At 45.8% G+C, this 24,057-nt stretch overlaps 1 protein-coding gene across 4 annotated transcripts in view; it reads right to left on the bottom strand.

The window, feature by feature from the left end:
• Positions 1 to 24,057, bottom strand: part of exoc2 (exocyst complex component 2) — a 66,589-nt gene that overhangs the window by 21,955 nt on the left and 20,577 nt on the right. For 2 of the 4 annotated variants that reach the window (XM_013134988.3, XM_013134989.3), the window contains exons 5-12: positions 22,217 to 22,330; positions 21,417 to 21,541; positions 20,955 to 20,984; positions 8,465 to 8,545; positions 6,031 to 6,176; positions 5,805 to 5,886; positions 5,449 to 5,551; positions 2,782 to 2,900 (exon numbers count right to left, since the gene is read on the bottom strand). In XM_013134988.3, coding sequence (XP_012990442.2) covers positions 2,782 to 2,900; positions 5,449 to 5,551; positions 5,805 to 5,886; positions 6,031 to 6,176; positions 8,465 to 8,545; positions 20,955 to 20,984; positions 21,417 to 21,541; positions 22,217 to 22,330 — 800 coding nt within the window. The remainder of the gene's footprint in view (positions 1 to 2,781; positions 2,901 to 5,448; positions 5,552 to 5,804; positions 5,887 to 6,030; positions 6,177 to 8,464; positions 8,546 to 20,954; positions 20,985 to 21,416; positions 21,542 to 22,216; positions 22,331 to 24,057) is intronic. The other 2 variants (XM_013134990.3, XM_010872422.4) reach the window with 1 other exon arrangement.

Below are 24,057 nucleotides of genomic sequence, written 5' to 3'. Positions count from 1 at the left end.
TTGTGGTGGAGGGGTGCTGAAGTAGAGGGACATTTGGGGGATGGGGTTAGTTGTAAGGCTGGATTTACACTGTCCAAACATTGCCGACCGACCATGTACTCAGGATTTTTTATTTATCCATGGAAGGGGTGTATGAGCTGTCGGCACGGAGGGCTAAATTGGCAAGAATAACGCCAATGTATTGACAAACATTGGTTTAAACATTAGTTAAATAAGCCACACATTTCCATTCCCATTTCAGTCATTAGATACATCTCAAGCATATTATAAAACATACTCCTTATATAAAATATATTTGAAAAGAATAAGTAAATGGAAGTAAACCCTGTTTAGTTTGGTCTTACAAAACAGAAGGATTTAGACAGGGAATTGTATTGTCCTTAAGCCAAAAAAATATATCTGATATCGATTATATACTACTTCTTGATAATATATAGCCTAGAAATTGAGATAGAGCAAATACAACGTTTGAATGGTGCGAGAGAAAAACACTTTCCTGTTTGGCAGTTTATCAGTTTGGCTGAAGTAATTTGCAGAAGAGTTGTTTTCAAGCGTTATAAAGAATAAGAGGGTCATTGTTTTATCTCGTGTTAGTTTTGATAATCAAAAAATATATACAGTATATTTAATTTATGGTTTGTTATTTGTTATATGAAAGTGTTGCAAAGTACGCGTGAATAGCATCACCATTTGTTTGATATTATTTTTGTTGCCTTTATTGTTAATGCATATTTTTATCTCTTGTAGATGAAGTTGTTTGTTAAACTACATGGCACAGCAGTGTGCACCTAACCAAATTCGAAGAATTTAATCAGCTCTTCAAATTATTACTGATAAACTTCTCAAATAAGTCGAATTGAATAGGCTATCTGCTGGAGAACCCTGGGACACGGTGGCTCGAGTTGAGTTCAAATATAGTAAAACAATGTTTTTGACATTGGGATGTCTTTACCCTCAACGATGACTGTCTAACATTGCCGATGGACGATTACATTTTCCCATCGCCCAGCCCTAGTAGAGACGAACTGTGATGTGGTCTACAGTGGAAATGGCTGCCAGGTGTGTGAGGAGTAGCTGACATCACACGACAGAACAGGGGACAGGAGACTGATGTTGAACAGTGTGTGTGTGTGTGTGTGTGTAAATACTGTGTTCAGGCTAGCTCCTGATTAATCTGTAGCAAGGCTAACTCCTGACTGACTTTCTCTGTCCAGGCTAACTCCTGACTGACTTCTCTGTCCAGGCTAACTACTGACTGACTTCTCTGTCCAGGCTAACTACTGACTGACTTCTCTGTCCAGGCTAACTCCTGACTGACTTCTCTGTCCAGGCTAACTCCTGACTGACTTCTCTGTCCAGGCTAACTACTGACTGACTTCTCTGTCCAGGCTAACTACTGACTGACTTCTCTGTCCAGGCTAACTCCTGACTGACTTCTCTGTCCAGGCAAACTTCACAGTGACCTCTCCATCCGGGAGTCTGTCTTATCTGTAGCTGACTATGAATGAAGCAGTAAGAGAGAACATACTACACCCATATTCATCATACTGAGCCCCGGAAAACATTGTTACCCTTAGAATTAGCCCTGTTTACACTCCACTAGGCAGGACAGCCACCACCCACGCAGACCTCCATCTGTTTGACTGTGTCTGGGCTTGTTAATATGAGCACAGTATGTGTAAGCTATGTCTATGAGCACAGTGCGCATGTTTTCTCCTCATGTCCGTCATTTAGCACACACTTATCCAGAGAGATGTACTGGAGCAACTGTTAAACGGGTTCCTTAAAAATAATTATAACAATTCAGATTGGTTGCCCTGGGATCCAACCTAGTAACCTTTTGGTTACTGGTCCTGGTCCGATGGTCTTTAAATGTACATTAAACATGAATTTAGCAGACACTTTAATCCAAAGAAAATTCCAGTAGTGGGCGCAAAAGTTTTTTTACGTGCCCACTGTATGAATCAAAGCCACAACCTTGGCATTGCTAGTGCCATGCTCTACCAACTGAAGGGCATGGGTCCTGGACAGCATATGGTTAAGGGTAAATATTACAGTTGGTGTTTGGGTTATAATTCCAGGTTAAGTTTGGAGTAAAGGCTAGAATAAGGTTTTTGGGGTTATGGCTAAGGTTAAGGGTTGGTATTAGTGTTAGAGGAAATAGGTTTTTGAAAGGGAATGTTTGGGTACTCACAAAGACACTAAAACAAGAATGTGTGTGTGTGTGTGAGAGAGCTAAATGAATGGTTCACTGTACTTTTCTTACTAAGCGGACGGTTTCACGTCCACATTTTTCCTGCTGGCTGATTTAACATAAAAACAGCTTAATTGGGGTTAATTGTTCCAATCCGTCTGTGCGGCCCAGTGTGTGTGTTTGTGTGTGTGTCCGTGTGCGTGCGTGCGTGTGTGTGTGTGTGTGTGTGTGTGTGTGTGTGTGTGTGTGTGAGCGTACTGTAAAATGGCGGGCCTTGAAACCCAAGTCCAACGCCAAGGCGTCTTTCATCTTCTTCATACGTTCACGAAAAAATAAACACACTGACTTTGGCAGAACAAGACAGAGGGAGGAAAAAGAGAGAGGGAGGAAAGAAAGCGAGGGAGGGAAGAAAGCGATGGGAGGGAAGAGAGAGAGAGAAAACAAGGGGAACGTGTCAGCAAATGGCAAAGAGACACCAGCTGTTCTGGACTCCCTAGCCAGCCCGACTGAAACGGCAGGACACGGCCTTCCTTTCGATCTCCCTGTGGTCCGAGTGGCTAGGGAGGTCGGCATGAGACCCGACTCACCTCTCGGGTCGTTGATGAACTCCTCCCTGCAGTTCTGCATGAGTCCAAGGATCCACTTGTGCTGGGCGGAGATGCACTGCCAGGCGGGGTCCCCGGGGGCGTGCAGGTCAGACAGGTATCTGGAGGGAACCCAGATGGGGAGAGTCAAACCGTGGGCACGCGGCGCCACGCAAGTGGGGGGCCTTCAATGTCCCACGACACATCTCAGTCGACTAGCATTTCCTGTACATCTGCGCTCAGCGCTCAGTGGGATGGTCCTGAACGAGTGAGTCACTCTCTGAGCTCTGAGGGCTGGCAGGCAGACCAGAAACATTTGTTCCTCATCAGAGAGCGTCGCCCTGGACCCCCAGCCAGCGAGCCTCCACAGTCCAAACCAGATAAACCTGGGTTCAAACCCAATTTGCTGTAATACTGGGTGGACGTGGGTTGGTGTGTGCTTTAGGGACAACTCAATTGTCAAAACTTTTCCCAGGCAAGTTGGATCAAGCATTGTGAGTATTAAACAGAAAATCAATGCAATGCACTAGGGGTAAGTCTCTGCATAACAGCAGCTACTGACTGCAAAACGTGTATGTAACCACAGGTCTGGTATAGCCTGTCCATTACAGCCCCCACCACAGCCCCCAGCTAACCAGCACCCTCCCAACACAGCCCCCAGCCAACCAGTACACACCCACCACAGCCCCCAGCCAACCAGCACCCTCCCACAACAGCCCCAGGCCAACCAGTACACTCCAACCACAGCCCTTGGCCAACCAGCACCCTCCCACCACAGCCCCCGGCCAACCAGCACCCTCCCACAACAGTCCCGGCCAAACAGCACCCTCCCACCACAGCCTGCTAGTTCTCCATCTGTGTAGAAGATAAACAGGGGGTGTGGCGTTGTATGGTGGGTGTTTGAAAGCCAGCTAGCTATAATATAATGTAGGAAGATGAAAGATGGTTGCTGTGGTCTTGAGCTGCTCTCTGGGATTCTGACAGGTCAGTCTGAACAATAATAAACCACCCCAGACCACAACTATGGACAATACAGGGAAAACAGAGAAAGGCAGAGAACAAGGAGAAAAGGGAAAGACAGAGGGGCATATTTAAAGTGGTTATCCATACCAAACAACACATTCCTATGATTGTGATTGAAATTGTTAAATATCACAAATATAAGAAAACAATATATGTTGTGATTTTTTTTGCATTATGTAGTTAATGTAGGTTACTAAGCAACACAGGACATTTGTTGAAGAAATCTACAAGAAATCTGCAAAACCCACAACGTAATGCTGTTTTTAGACAGGCAGGCCAGCCGGTTAAATTTTTACCTCAGTGGCTAGGTAGCTAGAAAACATGCACTACACAACAATACCAAAGTTAACCTTCCCATTTTAAGTAGCTATACAGCAGCAGAATTGCTTAAACATAAATTCAGGGGTTAAAAACAGTGTGTAGCAGGATTGGGTAACAACGACAGTCTTCAAGCAGGAAAACAGCGAAGGAGCAAAGACCGAACCAAAGTGGAAGGAGGAAGAAAGGAGTTACTGGACCATTGCCTGATTTCACAGACAGAACAAGCAAATTGAGGCTAATTGAGTTTCATAATTCATTTTTTCGGGAGGAGATTTGCACTTTAAGCAGGGAGGGACGTCAGAGAAAGAAAGACCAAGACCATGAAGACAGCGTGTGACATCAGACCCTAAGACCATGGAGACAGCGTGTGACATCAGACCCTAAGACCATGGAGACAGCGTGTGACATCTGACCCTAAGACCATGGAGACAGCGTGTGACATCAGACCCTAAGACAATGGAGACAGCGTGTGACATCAGACCCTAAGACCATGGAGACAGCGTGTGACATCAGACCCTAAGACCATGGAGACAGCGTGTGACATCTGACCCTAAGACCATGGAGACAGCGTGTGACATCTGACCCTAAGACCATGGAGACAGCGTGTGACATCTGACCCTAAGACCATGGAGACAGCGTGTGACATCTGACCCTAAGACCATGGAGACAGCATGTGACATCAGACCCTAAGACCATGGAGACAGCGTGTGGCATCTGACCCTAAGACCATGGAGACAGCGTGTGACATCTGACCCTAAGACCATGGAGACAGCGTGTGACATCAGACCCTAAGACCATGGAGACAGCATGTGACATCTGACCCTAAGACCATGGAGACAGCGTGTGACATCAGACCCTAAGACCATGGAGACAGCATGTGACATCTGACCCTAAGACCATGGAGACAGCGTGTGACATCAGACCCTAAGACCATGGAGACAGCGTGTGACATCTGACCCTAAGACCATGGAGACAGCGTGTGGCATCTGACCCTAAGACCATGGAGACAGCGTGTGACATCTGACCCTAAGACCATGGAGACAGCGTGTGACATCAGACCCTAAGACCATGGAGACAGCATGTGACATCTGACCCTAAGACCATGGAGACAGCGTGTGACATCAGACCCTAAGACCATGGAGACAGCATGTGACATCTGACCCTAAGACCATGGAGACAGCGTGTGACATCTGACCCTAAGACCATGGAGACAGCGTGTGACATCTGACCCTAAGACCATGGAGACAGCGTGTGACATCTGACCCTAAGACCATGGAGACAGTGTGTGACATGTGACCCTTGACAGAACCGTAGACATAACCACACCTTATGTATCTCTTCTGGTCATGCAGGGTTGACGGTGTCTCCAGCAGCTTGTCCAGAAGGAGACTCCTCAGAGCCCCAATCCTCGTCTCAACTTCAGCATACACTGCACACGGACAGGAGAGAATTGCGTTGTCATGGCCACAATACAGTAGAGTAGTGTTTCCCAACCCTGCTCCCGGATGCCCCCCCTGCCCTGCGTGTTTTAGATCTCTCCCTGCTCGGTCTCACCTGATTCAAATGATCAGCTAATTATCAAGTCCTTCCTCAGCTACAGCAGGTATGGAAGGAAACACTGCAGTAGAGCAATATGGATGCCACTCTTCAAAACAAAATGTAAAAAAAAAAGTTCACCATACCTTTTTTAAACACAGGGACCTCAGTGTTCCCGAACAGAGACTTGGCCTTCTCATAGTCGTTGATCACAACATCATAGTCTCCCTGAGGGAGAACACAAGGCACCGATTGCTGTCAACCTCTCCCATTGACACACTCCTGTGTACAATACATTAGCCTCTCTAGCATTCTGGAGGGAGGAAATGAGTTTGAGAAAAATGCTGTGTGGGCATGCGCGTTCGAATAAACCTTCTGTATGTTGCGCTCGATGTTGAGTGGCAGGTTGAAGAGGAACTTGAAGCGCTGCAAGACGTTGAGGGCGTTTCGTGTAGAGTCCGCTTTGTCCTTCCTCCCCAACACCTCCTGGAACAGAGTGTCAGCTGTATCACTGGCTCCTGGGATGCGAGGAAGGGAGTGGGGAGACAAGCAGATGAGGAGGTGAGAAAGACATAGATGCAGAAAAAAGGAGAGGTGTGTATTTCCCTATTAATCAGTGGTGACAGCCTGTGTGTGCTACATAATATAAATTAGGTGAGGTGCATAGAAAGACTCAGTCAGAATGGGAGGTGATAGCTATCTCTCAATATAGTCTCTCCTTTTCTCTCTGGGACATTCGCACGCAACGTGCTCTGGCTTCTTGGGTGGCCTCAAATGTGCCGTTGAAAAAAAAAGAAAAAAAGAAAAACAAGAGCTCTCTAAAATTCTTTTAATCAGAAAAAAGCCCCCCCCCCCCCCCCTCATACCACCAACCAAACCAAACCAAATCTGGAAAGGAAAAATCATTGAGACAGCGAACAGCGAAATATTTCAAATGTTTTGCTCCCCACACGTTGCTCTGCCAAACGCGTTGACATGGGTTTGATGTTCTGGGGGTCTGTTGGTGATTGGCTGCCGGTCTGATTGGGGGTTTGATTGGCGGACAGAGATGGAGGTAAGGGGAAGCGTGTATGGGACGAAGACGGGGGGGGGGGGGGTTAAGGAGGTGGCGGGAGGGGAGGCTGTGTGATCGGGTTAATCGCGTGGCGGCTGGAGTTTGCTCTCTGGCTGAAGGCACACATGTAGGGAGTTATGGAGGTGTGTGGTGGCTGGGTGTCTTTCTGTCTGTCTGGGGGCCGTGATGCGGTGGGGATGAAAGGGGCGTTCAGCCGGGAGGTTTATTTACCTTCAACCCAGAGGAAAGGACCTGTTTATTGACCCTCCATTATAACAGCTACATTATCATGTATGAGATGAGAGGAGGGACTGAGGATCTGGCTGGAAAACCCACACACACGACGTGGTGGGGATGTATGCGTGGGGTGGCATGGGTGTGTGTGTGTGTGGGGCCGTGTTTATGGGTGTGTATGTATGGGTGTATATGAGTTGTACGGGTGTGTATTGTTCTGTGTGGGGTGGTGTGTATTGGGTGGTGTGTATTGTTCAGTATGGGGTGGGGTGTATTGTTCTGTAGGGGTGGTGTGTATTGTTCAGTATGGGGTGGGGTGTATTGTTCAGTATGGGGTGGGGTGTATTGTTCTGTAGGGGTGGTGTGTATTGTTCAGTATGGGGTGGGGTGTATGGGGTGGTGTGTATTGTTCTGTGTGGGGTGGTGTGTATTGTTCTGTGTGGGGTGGTGTGTATTAGGTGGTGTGTATTGTTCTGTGTGGGGTGGGGTGTATTGTTCAGTATGGGGTGGGGTGTATTGTTCAGTATGGGGTGGGGTGTATTGTTCTGTATGGGGTGGGGTGTATGGGGTGGGGTGTATTGTTCTGTATGGGGTGGGGTGTATGGGGTGGTGTGTATTGTTCTGTATGGGGTGGTGTGTATTGTTCTGTGTGGGGTGGTGTGTATTGGGTGGTGTGTATTGTTCAGTATGGGGTGGGGTGTATTGTTCTGTATGGGGTGGGGTGTATGGGGTGGTGTGTATTGTTCAGTATGGGGTGGTGTGTATTGTTCTGTATGGGGTGGTGTGTATTGTTCTGTGTGGGGTGGGGTGTATGGGGTGGTGTGTATTGTTCTGTATGGGGTGGGGTGTATGGGGTGGTGTGTATTGTTCTGTATGGGGTGGTGTGTATTGTTCTGTGTGGGGTGGTGTGTATTGGGTGGTGTGTATTGTTCAGTATGGGGTGGGGTGTATTGTTCTGTATGGGGTGGGGTGTATGGGGTGGTGTGTATTGTTCAGTATGGGGTGGTGTGTATTGTTCTGTGTGGGGTGGTGTGTATTGTTCTGTGTGGGGTGGTGTGTATTGGGTGGTGTGTATTGTTCAGTATGGGGTGGGGTGTATTGTTCAGTATGGGGTGGGGTGTATTGTTCTGTATGGGGTGGGGTGTATTGTTCTGTATGGGGTGGGGTGTATGGGGTGGGTGTATTGTTCTGTATGGGGTGGGGTATATTGTTCTGTAGGGGTGGTGTGTATTGTTCTGTATGGGGTGGTGAGTAATATTCTGTATGGGGTGGTGGGTAATATTCTGTATGGGGTGGTGGGTAATATTCTGTATGGGGTGGTGTGTATGGGTGTGTATAACTGAGGGATGGAAAGATGGATGTTGGATAAATGGATGAATAGATGGATGGATGTTGGATAAATGGATGAATAGATGGATGGATGTTAGATAAATGGATGAATAGATGGATGGATGTTGGACAAATGGATGAATAGATGGATGGATGTTGGATAAATGGATGATAAAAGAAGATGCTTACTGTTGAGAATGTTCTCTAAGCGCTGTGTCATGGATCCTTCTACCCTCTCTGTCCCATCGGACTCCAGCCTTTGGTGGATAGCTGCAACAAAACAAGGAAATTGGATTTCATTCTTCGATTATGGTTCAGTTCAATCAAATAACACACAAACATAACCATTCTCAATACATGACACCTTAAAAAAACGGCACTTGACCAGGGAAAAAGATTAATAGAGTCAGAAAAAGAGAGAGCTAGTGAGAGTTATCTTAAGGGCTCTGTGTATTCTATAATAACACTCCCTCGAACTTGCTTCTTTCAGAGAATCCGGAACATTTTACATTTTAGGAGCCGGAGGTAATACAATAAACTGCCTCCATGCCCAGTCAGAAGATGAGAGATAACCTCTTTGACCCTCAGCAAACAGACGCTTCGGTCTGAACAACCCCCCTTTCAAAAGCCTCCACGCCACTGACCCAAACACCACGTTAACTGTCCAGCATCAAGACACCTGAACTGGCTTGAAATCATCAGTAGTATCACCTGACAGCCACCTCAAATGTTCATACTCCGACGGTTCCAAATGGAATGTAGACGGTTGACATGGAACCCAAAGACGCAGAGAGACCGAAGGTAATGCACATCCAAATGTTTTATCAGTTGGAGGAATAATATTTAGATGAGGAGAACTGGAAGACTGCAGAACAGTATTTCTACTGCTGAGATGGACGATTCTAGTGTGAGGTTGACTTTATAACCCTTATGAATATGGAGATATGTTCTCCACACTCCAAGATCAACAGTATGTAAGAAGTAGTGTTGGGGTGGTAACAAAGGCACCAGCAGACGGAACAAAGAGGATGAAAAGGTTACCAGAGGAAATGTATGGAGGAGGTCAGAATAAGTACATGAGGACCAGAAATATATTCATAGAGAGAGATTAGGGTAGGGTGAGAGCAACAAAGAGTTAGAGATTTGGGTAGGGTGAGAGCAACAAAGAGTGAGAGATTAGGGTAGGCTGAGAGCAACAAAGAGTGAGAGATTTGGGTAGGGTTAGAGCAACAAAGAGTGAGATTAGGGTAGGCTGAGAGTGATGGAGGGATTACGGTAGGCTGTGAGAGACAGAGGGATTAGGGTAGGCTAACCGACAGAAAGACAGAGAGAGAGAAACAGTGCTGGCCAAACGAACAAATAAATAGTGGCTTTAGTGGGGCAGCTATGTGCTGAAAGGGGCAGTACGGGTTTACTGAAAGAGGGGAAGGAGGGAGAATGGAGAGGAACAGAGTGTATGGAGAAGGGAGAAAAAGAGGGAGCCAAGTGGAGGAGATGAGAGACACTGACACAAAGAAAAGAGAAAGAAAGATGTCACCCCCTTTTCAAGCACCCTTATTCTCGGCGTCTCTCCACTCTCTCACTAAGATTTGTTCCCCACTGAATACAATGACTGTCAGCTAAATCCAAGCTAAAAGAGAGGAAAGAGAGAAGGGAAAAGAGAAGGGAGGGTTCTGTAAATAAATGTGGGTCTTTTCCTTTTGACAGACAGGAGCCTGGAGGCAGAGAGGGGTTGAGGTATTCCTAAACCTCACTTATCAAACATGCCATCGTATCCCGGTTGCCTAATCGGCTCAACCATCACTGGACCCCCACTTCAGGCAGAATGGCCAGAAACCCTGTGGTCTGGTGAAGCAGTGGTTCTCAAGCCACTCCTCTGGGCCCCCCAGACATTTGACTATTTGGTTTTAGCCCTGAACTTGTGCTCCTGATTAACCTAGTCAAGAGCTTTATAATTAGCTGACACGTTGATTCAGGTGTGATGGCTCTGGAACAGTTCAAATGCATGTAAAGGCTAGCAGGGTCCCTAAGGATAAGTGGTCAAACCCCTGTGGTACAGAACAGAGAACCAGGGCAGGAATCTAATAATGCCTCCAGGTTGAAACAGGGAGGCCGAAGGCTTCATGGGGGAAGAATGAGGTCTGCTCTGTAAACTAGACTAGAGAGAACACACTTTAAAAGGATTTGTCTATAGACATACAGTTAAGTGCAAACATTTTAAAACAAAACAGCAGACAAGTGCAGTGTTTTACACTGGTATACATATTAGCTGAAATACATCACTTTTTACCCCGATTTTATGTACATAAAAATCTCAAACGTATTTAAGTATATAAAAGTATTTGGCTCCATACTTCAAGTACATAAAGGAATATAAAGTCAAGATGACGGCTCCACAATGTTGTAGTAATGAGCCATAAAAGTGTATAGTACAGTCATGCTGTATTTATATGGCCAGCGTGGATGGTGTCAGCACAGTCATACTGTATTTATATGGCCAGTGTGGATGGTGTCAGTACAGTCATACTGTATTTATATGGCCAGTGTGGATGGTGTCAGTACAGTCATACTGTATTTATATGGTCAGTGTGGATGGTGTCAGTACAGTCATACTGTATTTATATGGCCAGTGTGGAAGATGTCAGCACAGTCATTGCTGTATTTATATGGCCAGTGTGGATGGTGTCAGTACAGTCATACTGTATTTATACGGCCAGTGTGGATGGTGTCAGTATAGTCATACTGTATTTATATGGCCAGTGAGGAAGATGTCAGCACAGTCATTGCTGTATTTATATGGCCAGTGTGGATGGTGTCAGCACAGTCATACTGTATTTATATGGCCAGTGTGGATGGTGTCAGTACAGTAATACTGTATTTATATGGCCAGTGTGGATGGTGTCAGCACAGTCATACTGTATTTATATGGCCAGTGTGGATGGTGTCAGTACAGTCATACTGTATTTATATGGCCAGTGTGGATGGTGTCAGCACAGTCATACTGTATTTATATGGCCAGTGTGGATGGTGTCAGTACAGTCATACTGTATTTATATGGCCAGTGTGGATGGTGTCAGTACAGTCATACTGTATTTATATGGCCAGTGAGGAAGATGTCAGCACAGTCATACTGTATTTATATGGCCAGTGTGGATGGTGTCAGCACAGTCATACTGTATTTATATGGCCAGTGTGGATGGTGTCAGTACAGTCATACTGTATTAATATGGTCAGTGTGGATGGTGTCAGTACAGTCATACTGTATTTATATGGCCAGTGTGGATGGTGTCAGTTCAGTCATACTGTATTTATATGGCCAGTGTGGATGATGTCAGTACAGTCATACTGTATTTATATGGCCAGTGTGGATGGTGTCAGTACAGTCATACTGTATTTATATGGCCAGTGTGGATGGTGTCAGTACAGTCATACTGTATTTATATGGCCAGCGTGGATGGTGTCAGTTCAGTCATACTGTATTTATATGGCCAGTTTGGATGGTGTCAGTACAGTCATACTGGATTTATATGGCCAGTGTGGATGGTGTCAGTACAGTCATACTGTATTTATATGGCCAGTGTGGATGGTGTCAGCACAGTCATACTGTATTTATATGGCCAGTGTGGATGGTGTCAGCACAGTCATACTGTATTTATATGGCCAGTGTGGATGGTGTCAGTACAGTCATACTGTATTTATATGGCCAGCGTTGATGGTGTCAGTACAGTCATACTGTATTTATATGGCTAGTGTGGATGGTGTCAGTACAGTAATACTGTATTTATATGGCCAGTGTGGATGGTGTCAGTACAGTCATACTGTATTTATATGGCCAGTGTGGATGGTGTCAGCACAGTCATACTGTATTTATATGGCCAGTGTGGATGGTGTCAGTACAGTCATACTGTATTCATATGGCCAGTGTGGATGGTGTCAGTACAGTCATACTGTATTTATTTGGCCAGTGTGGATGGTGTCAGTACAGTCATACTGTATTCATATGGCCAGTGTGGATGGTGTCAGTACAGTCATACTGTATTTATTTGGCCAGTGTGGATGGTGTCAGTACAGTCATACTGTATTTATATGGCCAGTGTGGATGGTGTCAGCACAGTCATACTGTATTTATATGGCCAGTGTGGATGGTGTCAGCACAGTCATACTGTATTTATATGGCCAGTGTGGATGGTGTCAGCACAGTCATGCTGTATTTATATGGCCAGTGTGGATGGTGTCAGCACAGTCATACTGTATTTATATGGCCAGTGTGGATGGTGTCAGCACAGTCATACTGTATTTATATGGCCAGTGTGGATGGTGTCAGCACAGTCATGCTGTATTTATATGGCCAGTGTGGATGGTGTCAGCACAGTCATGCTGTATTTATATGGCCAGTGTGGATGGTGTCAGCACAGTCATACTGTATTTATATGGCCAGTGTGGATGGTGTCAGCACAGTCATACTGTATTTATATGGCCAGTGTGGATGGTGTCAGCACAGTCATGCTGTATTTATATGGCCAGTGTGGATGGTGTCAGTACAGTCATACTGGATTTATATGGCCAGTGTGGATGGTGTCAGTACAGTCATACTGTATTTATATGGCCAGTGTGGATGGTGTCAGCACAGTCATACTGTATTTATATGGCCAGTGTGGATGGTGTCAGCACAGTCATACTGTATTTATATGGCCAGTGTGGATGGTGTCAGTACAGTCATACTGTATTTATATGGCCAGTGTGGATGGTGTCAGCACAGTCATACTGTATTTATATGGCCAGTGTGGATGGTGTCAGCACAGTCATACTGTATTTATATGGCCAGTGTGGATGGTGTCAGTACAGTCATACTGTATTTATATGGCCAGTGTGGATGGTGTCAGCACAGTCATGCTGTATTTATATGGCCAGTGTGGATGGTGTCAGCACAGTCATGCTGTATTTATATGGCCAGTGTGGATGGTGTCAGTACAGTCATACTGTATTTATATGGCCAGTGTGGATGGTGTCAGTACAGTCATACTGTATTTATATGGCCAGCGTGGATGGTGTCAGTACAGTCATACTGTATTTATATGGCCAGCGTGGATGGTGTCAGTTCAGTCATACTGAATTTATATGGCCAGTTTGGATGGTGTCAGTACAGTCATACTGGATTTATATGGCCAGTGTGGATGGTGTCAGTACAGTCATACTGTATTTATATGGCCAGTGTGGATGGTGTCAGCACAGTCATACTGTATTTATATGGCCAGTGTGGATGGTGTCAGTACAGTCATACTGTATTTATATGGCCAGTGTGGATGGTGTCAGTACAGTCATACTGTATTTATATGGCTAGTGTGGATGGTGTCAGCACAGTCATACTGTATTTATATGGCTAGTGTGGATGGTGTCAGTACAGTCATACTGTATTTATATGGCCAGTGTGGATGGTGTCAGCACAGTCATACTGTATTTATATGGCCAGTGTGGATGGTGTCAGCACAGTCATACTGTATTTATATGGCCAGTGTGGATGGTGTCAGTACAGTCATACTGTATTTATATGGCCAGTGTGGATGGTGTCAGTATAGTCATACTGTATTTATATGGCCAGTGAGGAAGATGTCAGCACAGTCATTGCTGTATTTATATGGCCAGTGTGGATGGTGTCAGCACAGTCATACTGTATTTATATGGCCAGTGTGGATGGTGTCAGTACAGTAATACTGTATTTATATGGCCAGTGTGGATGGTGTCAGCACAGTCATACTGTATTTATATGGCCAGTGTGGATGGTGTCAGTACAGTCATACTGTATTTATATGGCCAGTGTGGATGGTGTCAGCACAGTCATACTGTATTTATATGGCCAGTGTGGATGGTGTCAGTACAGTCATACTGTATTTATATGGCCAGTGTGGATGGTGTCAGTACAGTCATACTGTATTTATATGGCCAGTGAGGAAGATGTCAGCACAGTCATACTGTATTTATATGGCCAGTGTGGATGGTGTCAGCACAGTCATACTGTATTTATATGGCCAGTGTGGATGGTGTCAGTACAGTCATACTGTATTAATATGGTCAGTGTGGATGGTGTCAGTACAGTCATACTGTATTTATATGGCCAGTGTGGATGGTGTCAGTTCAGTCATACTGTATTTATATGGCCAGTGTGGATGATGTCAGTACAGTCATACTGTATTTATATGGCCAGTGTGGATGGTGTCAGTACAGTCATACTGTATTTATATGGCCAGTGTGGATGGTGTCAGTACAGTCATACTGTATTTATATGGCCAGCGTGGATGGTGTCAGTTCAGTCATACTGTATTTATATGGCCAGTTTGGATGGTGTCAGTACAGTCATACTGGATTTATATGGCCAGTGTGGATGGTGTCAGTACAGTCATACTGTATTTATATGGCCAGTGTGGATGGTGTCAGCACAGTCATACTGTATTTATATGGCCAGTGTGGATGGTGTCAGCACAGTCATACTGTATTTATATGGCCAGTGTGGATGGTGTCAGTACAGTCATACTGTATTTATATGGCCAGCGTTGATGGTGTCAGTACAGTCATACTGTATTTATATGGCTAGTGTGGATGGTGTCAGTACAGTAATACTGTATTTATATGGCCAGTGTGGATGGTGTCAGTACAGTCATACTGTATTTATATGGCCAGTGTGGATGGTGTCAGCACAGTCATACTGTATTTATATGGCCAGTGTGGATGGTGTCAGTACAGTCATACTGTATTCATATGGCCAGTGTGGATGGTGTCAGTACAGTCATACTGTATTTATTTGGCCAGTGTGGATGGTGTCAGTACAGTCATACTGTATTCATATGGCCAGTGTGGATGGTGTCAGTACAGTCATACTGTATTTATTTGGCCAGTGTGGATGGTGTCAGTACAGTCATACTGTATTTATATGGCCAGTGTGGATGGTGTCAGCACAGTCATACTGTATTTATATGGCCAGTGTGGATGGTGTCAGCACAGTCATACTGTATTTATATGGCCAGTGTGGATGGTGTCAGCACAGTCATGCTGTATTTATATGGCCAGTGTGGATGGTGTCAGCACAGTCATGCTGTATTTATATGGCCAGTGTGGATGGTGTCAGCACAGTCATACTGTATTTATATGGCCAGTGTGGATGGTGTCAGCACAGTCATACTGTATTTATATGGCCAGTGTGGATGGTGTCAGCACAGTCATACTGTATTTATATGGCCAGTGTGGATGGTGTCAGTACAGTCATACTGGATTTATATGGCCAGTGTGGATGGTGTCAGTACAGTCATACTGTATTTATATGGCCAGTGTGGATGGTGTCAGCACAGTCATACTGTATTTATATGGCCAGTGTGGATGGTGTCAGCACAGTCATACTGTATTTATATGGCCAGTGTGGATGGTGTCAGTACAGTCATACTGTATTTATATGGCCAGTGTGGATGGTGTCAGCACAGTCATACTGTATTTATATGGCCAGTGTGGATGGTGTCAGCACAGTCATACTGTATTTATATGGCCAGTGTGGATGGTGTCAGTACAGTCATACTGTATTTATATGGCCAGTGTGGATGGTGTCAGCACAGTCATGCTGTATTTATATGGCCAGTGTGGATGGTGTCAGCACAGTCATGCTGTATTTATATGGCCAGTGTGGATGGTGTCAGTACAGTCATACTGTATTTATATGGCCAGTGTGGATGGTGTCAGTACAGTCATACTGTATTTATATGGCCAGTGTGGATGGTGTCAGTACAGTCATACTGTATTTATATGGCCAGCGTGGATGGTGTCAGTTCAGTCATACTGAATTTATATGGCCAGTTTGGATGGTGTCAGTACAGTCATACTGGATTTATATGGCCAGTGTGGATGGTGTCAGTACAGTCATACTGTATTTATATGGCCAGTGTGGATGGTGTCAGCACAGTCATACTGTATTTATATGGCCAGTGTGGATGGTGTCAGTACAGTCATACTGTATTTATATGGCCAGTGTGGATGGTGTCAGTACAGTCATACTGTATTTATATGGCTAGTGTGGATGGTGTCAGCACAGTCATACTGTATTTATATGGCTAGTGTGGATGGTGTCAGTACAGTCATACTGTATTTATATGGCCAGTGTGGATGGTGTCAGCACAGTCATACTGTATTTATATGGCCAGTGTGGATGGTGTCAGCACAGTCATACTGTATTTATATGGCCAGTGTGGATGGTGTCAGTACAGTCATACTGTATTTATATGGCCAGTGTGGATGGTGTCAGCACAGTCATGCTGTATTTATATGGCCAGTGTGGATGGTGTCAGCACAGTCATGCTGTATTTATATGGCCAGTGTGGATGGTGTCAGTACAGTCATACTGTATTTATATGGCCAGTGTGGATGGTGTCAGTACAGTCATACTGTATTTATATGGCCAGTGTGGATGGTGTCAGTACAGTCATACTGTATTTATATGGCCAGTGTGGATGGTGTCAGCACAGTCATACTGTATTTATATGGCCAGTTTGGATGGTGTCAGCACAGTCATACTGTATTTATATGGCCAGTGTGGATGGTGTCAGTACAGTCATACTGTATTTATATGGCCAGTGTGGATGGTGTGTTGAACAACTTCAGGGTTCTACTTCTTGCCTCCACAGAGACCTCCGTGCACCTTACCAGCTGTGTGTCCTCTCTGTCTGTCACACTGTTACTATGACGTCATGGCTAACCTAAACACTGCACCAAGCTCCGGATAACGCGCAAGTGCACGCACGCACGCACGCAGACGCACACACACACACACACACAAACACACACACACACACACAAACACAAATACACGCACACGTAGACACAGGACAGGAGGCAGAGACACAGTCAGCCCGCACTCAGCTTCCTGAAACCCATTGAAAAAAAGAATCCAAAATAAAATACAGCGACCCTGGATTCTAAAGATGGAGATGTTTTGACTCCTGAATCTGGTAGTGGAGTCAGAGGTTCAGAGTGTTGGGAATGCGGCCCTGGGAAATCTGGGATTTTGGAACACGGCAGCGGTGCTCCATTTCCTGTATCGCAGAGCTACTTCCTTTTCACACAACAATGAAAATCCTAAAATCTCAAAAAAAACACAAATGTGAACGAAACACCACCTCTCTGTCCGTCAGTGAGATGGTTTCATGGCGTAAGTGGATCAGGCTAATCAAACATCCCCCATTTATTAGTACAAACCCCCATACTTCGCCAACCGGTCTGGTCTGGGACACAAACACATAGTTTTAAACTTCTTGTTTTACCCAGCCCCTGGTCCACCGGGAGTGGGACCTGAAACATCAAGGTCATCTAAACTCCCATCAATTCCGACTGTAAACGGGAACTTTTCTTTTCGTCTAACCAACTTCGTATTTGGGATTTCCAAACGTTTTCAGCTACAGTATGTCATACACAACCCAAATCAGTGGAGAACAGATCTTAAATGAACCAACATGTCATCAGTGTATGATCTGACACAATATAAAAAGAATTAACACATTCATCAGTGCATGTTAAGATATTATACCTTTATGAGGCTGTCCTAAGCAAAGTAGTTAGCATGTTAAAGGACCACCAGGTGCATGGCTATAGTTTACATTCCCTGAAGGCAGACAGCTTATCAGGGTCCACTTGGCCAGGAGACTGTCCAAACCAAACAATCCAGAGATAGTGCAATGTGGTGAGGATGGGGTTCAATGTGGTGAGGATGGGGTTCAATGTGGTGAGGATGGGGTTCAATGTGGTGAGGATGGGGTTCAATGTGGTGAGGATGGGGTTCAATGTGGTGAGGATGGGGTTCAATGTGGTGAGGATGGGGTTCAATGTGGTGAGGATGGGGTTCAATGTGGTGAGGATGGGGTTCAATGTGGTGAGGATGGGGTTCAATGTGGTGAGGATGGGGTTCAATGTGGTGAGGATGGGGTTCAATGTGGTGAGGATGGGCAGGTTGAGCCATTTCATGGCCTGTGCGGCACTTTCTGTTTCAGCTCAGGAGGAACAATAACACAGCGACAATATTACTGATTACAGTGATTAGTGGAGAAACACACAAACACACGGGCAGATAGAGACACACAAACAGAAGGATAAAACACACTGTTACCGTTGGAGGCGACGAAGAAGGAGAGAGGGAAGTTCAGCAGAGGAGAGAGATAAACCCCACGGATTATTCAGACACCGCTTGTTCAAACTCTTTTAATTTTCACAATTTGGCCAACGTAGAGACATTCCCTCATTATTTCCACACTGCCATCCCGACACCATGCTCTCCCTTATTAATAAAACACCAGGCTTTTATGAGAGCCATCAATAAAACTCTCACATGCAGGCAGAAGAGAAAATAAACCGAGGAGGAGACTGAAAATAAAGGCATTAAATTGTGATTGAGTGAGCTGGAAGCACCACAGGCTAAACTGCAATTAGTACCGTGCCATTTTCTGGTAACACATTCTGACCACGGAGCGCCACGCACACACACACGCCGGCACACAAACACACACACTTCATTATTCACTCCCTTTCAATTTGTGCAGTGGCACCTGAGGTGGAGCTCATTTGGAATGACTCAAACTGAGAGGACCTGCCAAGCAGAGAGCGAGACAAAGAAAGGATTCACAGTTTAACAGACGGCTCTGCTGAACGGGCTTGGCAGTGAGCTACCGCTGGAGCCGCCCAGAACCACCTGGCTCAGGACGAGACGGCTGGCAACGAGGCACGCTACCACAGCCTAACCATACCGCGCCCTGCCGAACATCGCATGTGACCGAAACAGGGCTCAAGCTTGCTATCCATACCGTGCCTAGGACATTCTTCACCTCGGCCAACGTACTCGGACGGCGGTAGCAAGAGGCGCCCGAACATTCGCACAGATCCATACAACCGAGAACAACCTGAGGTGACAGGTCACCGGGCTTCATCTGCGGCTACGTTAGTCCCTTGGCCACGGTGGCTGGACGCCGGGCTCTTATTGGGCGCGCTCGCCGTGGTGAACGTGAGAACGGGTGTGAGTTCTCCCGGGTGGCATTGGGGCGGCGATCATCCCCATTACTCTGGCCTGTATTGTGCGGGCCTGCCCTGTTTATTTAGATTCAGCAGCTAACAATGAAAACACTGCTGTCAGACCTCCCGCTCCAGCCAGGCACAAACATCGCATACGGAAAGCAATAATAATAAAGACGGAGGCGTATAAATAGTAAGGGGAAGTGACTGAGTGGCTATGAGGGGGAATGAGAGTAAACAGACAAAAATATGAATGATAACGGCGAACAATTGATTTGACTGAGTTACCTGGCAGAGCGACAGTGGACACAATGTTACCTCAGATTTATCAGTGACGATCAGAAGGGCCATGCGAGACTGTGTGTGTGTGTGTGTATGCGCGTAGGCCATGGGAGACTGTGTGTGTGTATGCGCGTACGCCATGGGAGACTGTGTGTGTGTATGCGCGTACGCCATGGGAGACTGTGTGTCTGTGTGTGTGTATGTGTATGCGCGTAGGCCATGGGAGACTGTGTGTGTATGCGCGTAAGCCATGGGAGACTGTGTGTCTGTGTGTGTGTTTGTGTATGTGTATGCGCGTAGGCCATGGGAGACTGTGTGTCTGTGTGTGTGTTTGTGTATGTGTATGCGCGTAGGCCATGGGAGACTGTGTGTCTGTGTGTGTGTTTGTGTATGTGTATGCGCGTAGGCCATGGGAGACTGCGTGTGCGCGTAGGCCATGGAAAACAGTCTGAGAGTGTGTGTGTGTTTGTTTGTTGGTGTGTGTGTGTGTATCTCAGCATGCAGGTTTTGTAGGTGTGTGTGAAGTGTCGTGTATCACCAGACTCCACTGTGCCGATACGTTACAGGTTAACATCTGAGCGGAGAAGGCCAGCCTGCTGGTGCAGTGACTGACAAGAGAGAGCTGATGTGGTTTTAATGAAGGTGAATTAGGAGTGTTGTGGTTGGCTAGTGGTACTGGGAAACACCAGAGTGGAGGGGTGCTCACACGCACGCAGCCCTCCCTCACCAACCTCTTTAATCAACCGCTGCTTGACCGCACGGCTGTGTGGTGCCACAGACACCAGCCTAGGTGGACGGACACACACACACACACACACACACACACACACAGGAAAACCCAGGAGCTGCAAAGACGAAGCCACAGGTACACGCGCAGAACTATCTTTCCAAAAACATGCCAGGTAATACATATTTAAAAGCCCATTTGAATCCACGAATCACATTACAGTCTAAAGGACTTCAACGATTTAAAGGTCTGGGATATCTAAACAGTTTAGGGAACGGGAAGCGGCTCCTCCACCAATAGTACTTAGGGTGCCCATGACCTCTGACACAGAGCGGTGGTTCTGCCTTGGTTCTAGACATACCTGCCCTGTCAAGGCCATACACAGTAGATACGGCGGAGGCTGGCAAACACCAGACCTACAAGTCCTCACCAATACTGAATACAGTTTCAGTACATTGTTCTGCTTGTTATTGGAAAAACGTCAGATAATTCACACACACGCACACACACACACAAGCCAAACAGGAGCCATTTGCTCACGTTAATTCATTTGGAGGAACGGTGTGGAAACCCCAAAGAATCACCACTCCTATCTGCCTTAGTCAAACAAAACCTGAGCAGAAACGGACAGACTCTTACCTGCATCATGAGAGCCAAGTTCCGTCAACCCTGTAAAATTTTTACATTCAATGTCTTTACAGTGTTTCCATCTCTCTGTTCAACAAAAACACGTGTACAGGCCTCACACACTATGTATACTACTGATGTAATGGGGAATACCAACGGTGTTTACTAATACTGACGTAACATGTATACCTAACCATGTATACCGCTGATGTAATGTATAATAAACAGCTCTGTATATTATTGATGTAATGTGTAATAACTCCCCCTATGTATTCATGTACTGTGTAATAACTCCCTCTGTATCTGTATGTATTAATGTACTATGTAATAACTCCCTCTATATCTATATGTATTAAAGTACTGTGTAATTATTCCCTCTATGTATTAATGTACTGCGTAATAACTCCATCTATGTATTAATGTACTGTGTAATAACTCCCTATCTGAGGTCTCTGGGTGTCTTTGTGCCTTTACCTGCGAGAGCATCCTGAGCCTCGAAGAAGGTGCTGAGGCCTCCCTTCACATAGGCCAGACTGCCCTCGTTCTTTGTAGTGGCCTGCTTCTTCAGGTTACTGGCGGCCTGGCGCAACTGGTCAAAACTGAAAAGGGGGAAGGAGGCGATGGACTGCGTCAGTCAGAGGAGACGTGTGCGCACTGGAGTGAGAGTGACGAGTGACGGTCCGCAGGAGGCTGCGTGTGTTCACTGGGAGAAAAGTGACATTTCCTCAGGAGGAACACATACTGAACCTGTCAACCCAAAACAAGCCAACGCGGTGGACCTTGTAGACCGCCAGTAGCTGGTTAGGGGCAGACAGGAGCCTTCCGCTAGACTGGGGTTTTTACATGGAGGGAACAGTCACAGACGACAGGGAGGAAACCAACAGAGACTAATAATAACCTGACGGACAGGCTGACTAAACACTGTCCGAGTATGACAGAGAATAGGGGTCAGAGGTCGAGAAGAGAACGGACACTTCCTTTATATGTCCAACGTTTTCTTTTAAAAAGCCAGGGGTCAAAGACAAGGGCATAAGTATTTATATCTTTATATCTTAGTTCAGTCTTTCTGGGTTAGCTGCCTAAGTGGGGTCAAAGAAAGGGCAACATCCGGTTTTCAGGGACACATTGTCAACCTAGGTACCTGAAAATCACAAAAGACAACCCCGCTTGGGCGATTTTTGGCCTGCTATATCAGGTTAGTGTGTGACCGAATGGATTTTTAGAGTAAATTTCAGATGCTGACAATGTGGCTACAACAAAGCAATAAGACTCACCTGGTGGCAGAGTGGTTCTCGATGAGATACCAGGTGGCTGAGAAGTTCTCGCTGGTGAAATCTCCGCTCACACCTGGGAACATGCCCTCCAGATCTTTCAGAGGGATCTTACCCCTGTGGGAGGAAAACCATGCAGATAGGAGAGATTAAAGAAATTGTGTTACGTGTCGGTTTTAATCCTCTTCATTATGCAGCAGTGGCTCTGTGAGTAGAACAAAGCTCTTGCCATGCCAGGAATCTGGGTTTGATTCCCAGGTCTACCTATACCTAAAAGGAATGCTTGTCTGACTGGAAGTCACTTTTGCTAAACAGCAAAAAGTATAATACCAGTTATTATAATAACTGTACACTGGATAATAACTGTATACTGGATAATAACTGTACACTGGATAATAATTTTATGTGACATTTTACTAAATATTAAGAGCAACTGTCGACAGTGTGGCGAGTTGGGGTGGTGTTTTTATGTACTCCAGTAGGGGTCAGAATTACGTCAGGCCGTGCCCAAGCAGCCAGTTATAAGAGCAGTGTGACGCCTGGGCGTCGATGGAGGACCCAGAGCTTGTTAGGAGGGTTTGATCTGTGGTAATTACCCATAGGGAACACAAACTAAACCCTAAACCAACACTCCACCACCACCCAGCCACCCATTACTGTAGAACAGTTAGGCCCGAGGGGGTGATCACACACACAAATCACCTCAGAGCTGTTCAGGAATAATGGGTTGTCATTATTCCTGAACAGAAAAAAGAGGGAGCTTGAAAGTTTAGCTATGATATCACTGATGTCAATTCCCCTGTCAAGAAAGAGAAGGTAAAATGCAGAGGACCTTCTGACTGTTCCTTTCATTATCAAATCTCTCGCAGGATCCAACTCCACTGCTCTGCTCGACTCAGACTGACAGGAAGCTAATCTGTTTACACTGAGAGAAACCCTGGTCGTACTATTGATGCACTACAATTTCCGTACGCTAACTCAGTTATGGTCCTGACTCCAGACATTATCACTCAAGCGTTGCGTTTTGGACAAGGCCAAGACAGCGTGTTGTTCCCCAGTTACGTGTTGACCCAAATAAAAATGGGTTAATGAAGTGTTGGCAGGATTTCCAGAAAGTGTCAACTTCCTATCTGGTCTCCATCGAAAATATGAAACCAGTGACATGGTCGCCCGACACCCACATTCAAACCGCTAGACATGGCGATTCAATTCGTGATGGGCTGAAACGAGTCTGAGTTCTGAACATGAACTAAGACGTTGTCAGGCTCGGTTGGATGCCCTGTCAGCTGTTTCTGGTTTGCACAGTAAGCCACGTACAGTAGGATCCATTGGCTACGTTCATTCATATCCTGTGTGTATTCTGCAGTGTTGCCATGTGACCATTTTCATTGATGTGTGTTCTTACTGTAATATACAGTTATCAAAGGCAGATGCAGAGAAACTCCAGAACAACTCGCTGAAGTGGGTCAACGTCTCCATTAGACACAGTGGGTCAACATCTCCATTAGACACAGTGGGTCAACATCTCCATTAGACACAGTGGGTCAACATCTCCATTAGACACAGTGGGTCAACGTCTCCATTAGACACAGTGGGTCAACGTCTCCATTAGACACAGTGGGTCAACGTCTCCATTAGACACAGTGGGTCAACGTCTCCATTAGACACAGTGGGTCAACACCTCCATTAGACACAGTGGGTCAACGTCTCCATTAGACACAGTGGGTCAACGTCTCCATTAGACACAGTGGGTCAACGTCTCCATTAGACACAGTGGGTCAACGTCTCCTTTAGACACAGTGGGTCAACGTCTCCATTAGAAACAGTGGGTCAACGTCTCCATT

The sequence above is a fragment of the Esox lucius genome, chromosome 8 (assembly GCF_011004845.1).
Source record: "Esox lucius isolate fEsoLuc1 chromosome 8, fEsoLuc1.pri, whole genome shotgun sequence".
Classification (NCBI taxonomy): Eukaryota; Metazoa; Chordata; class Actinopteri; order Esociformes; family Esocidae; genus Esox; species Esox lucius.
The sequence above is the reverse complement of the archived record's forward strand: the minus strand, read 5'-3'. Positions and strand labels throughout refer to the sequence as shown.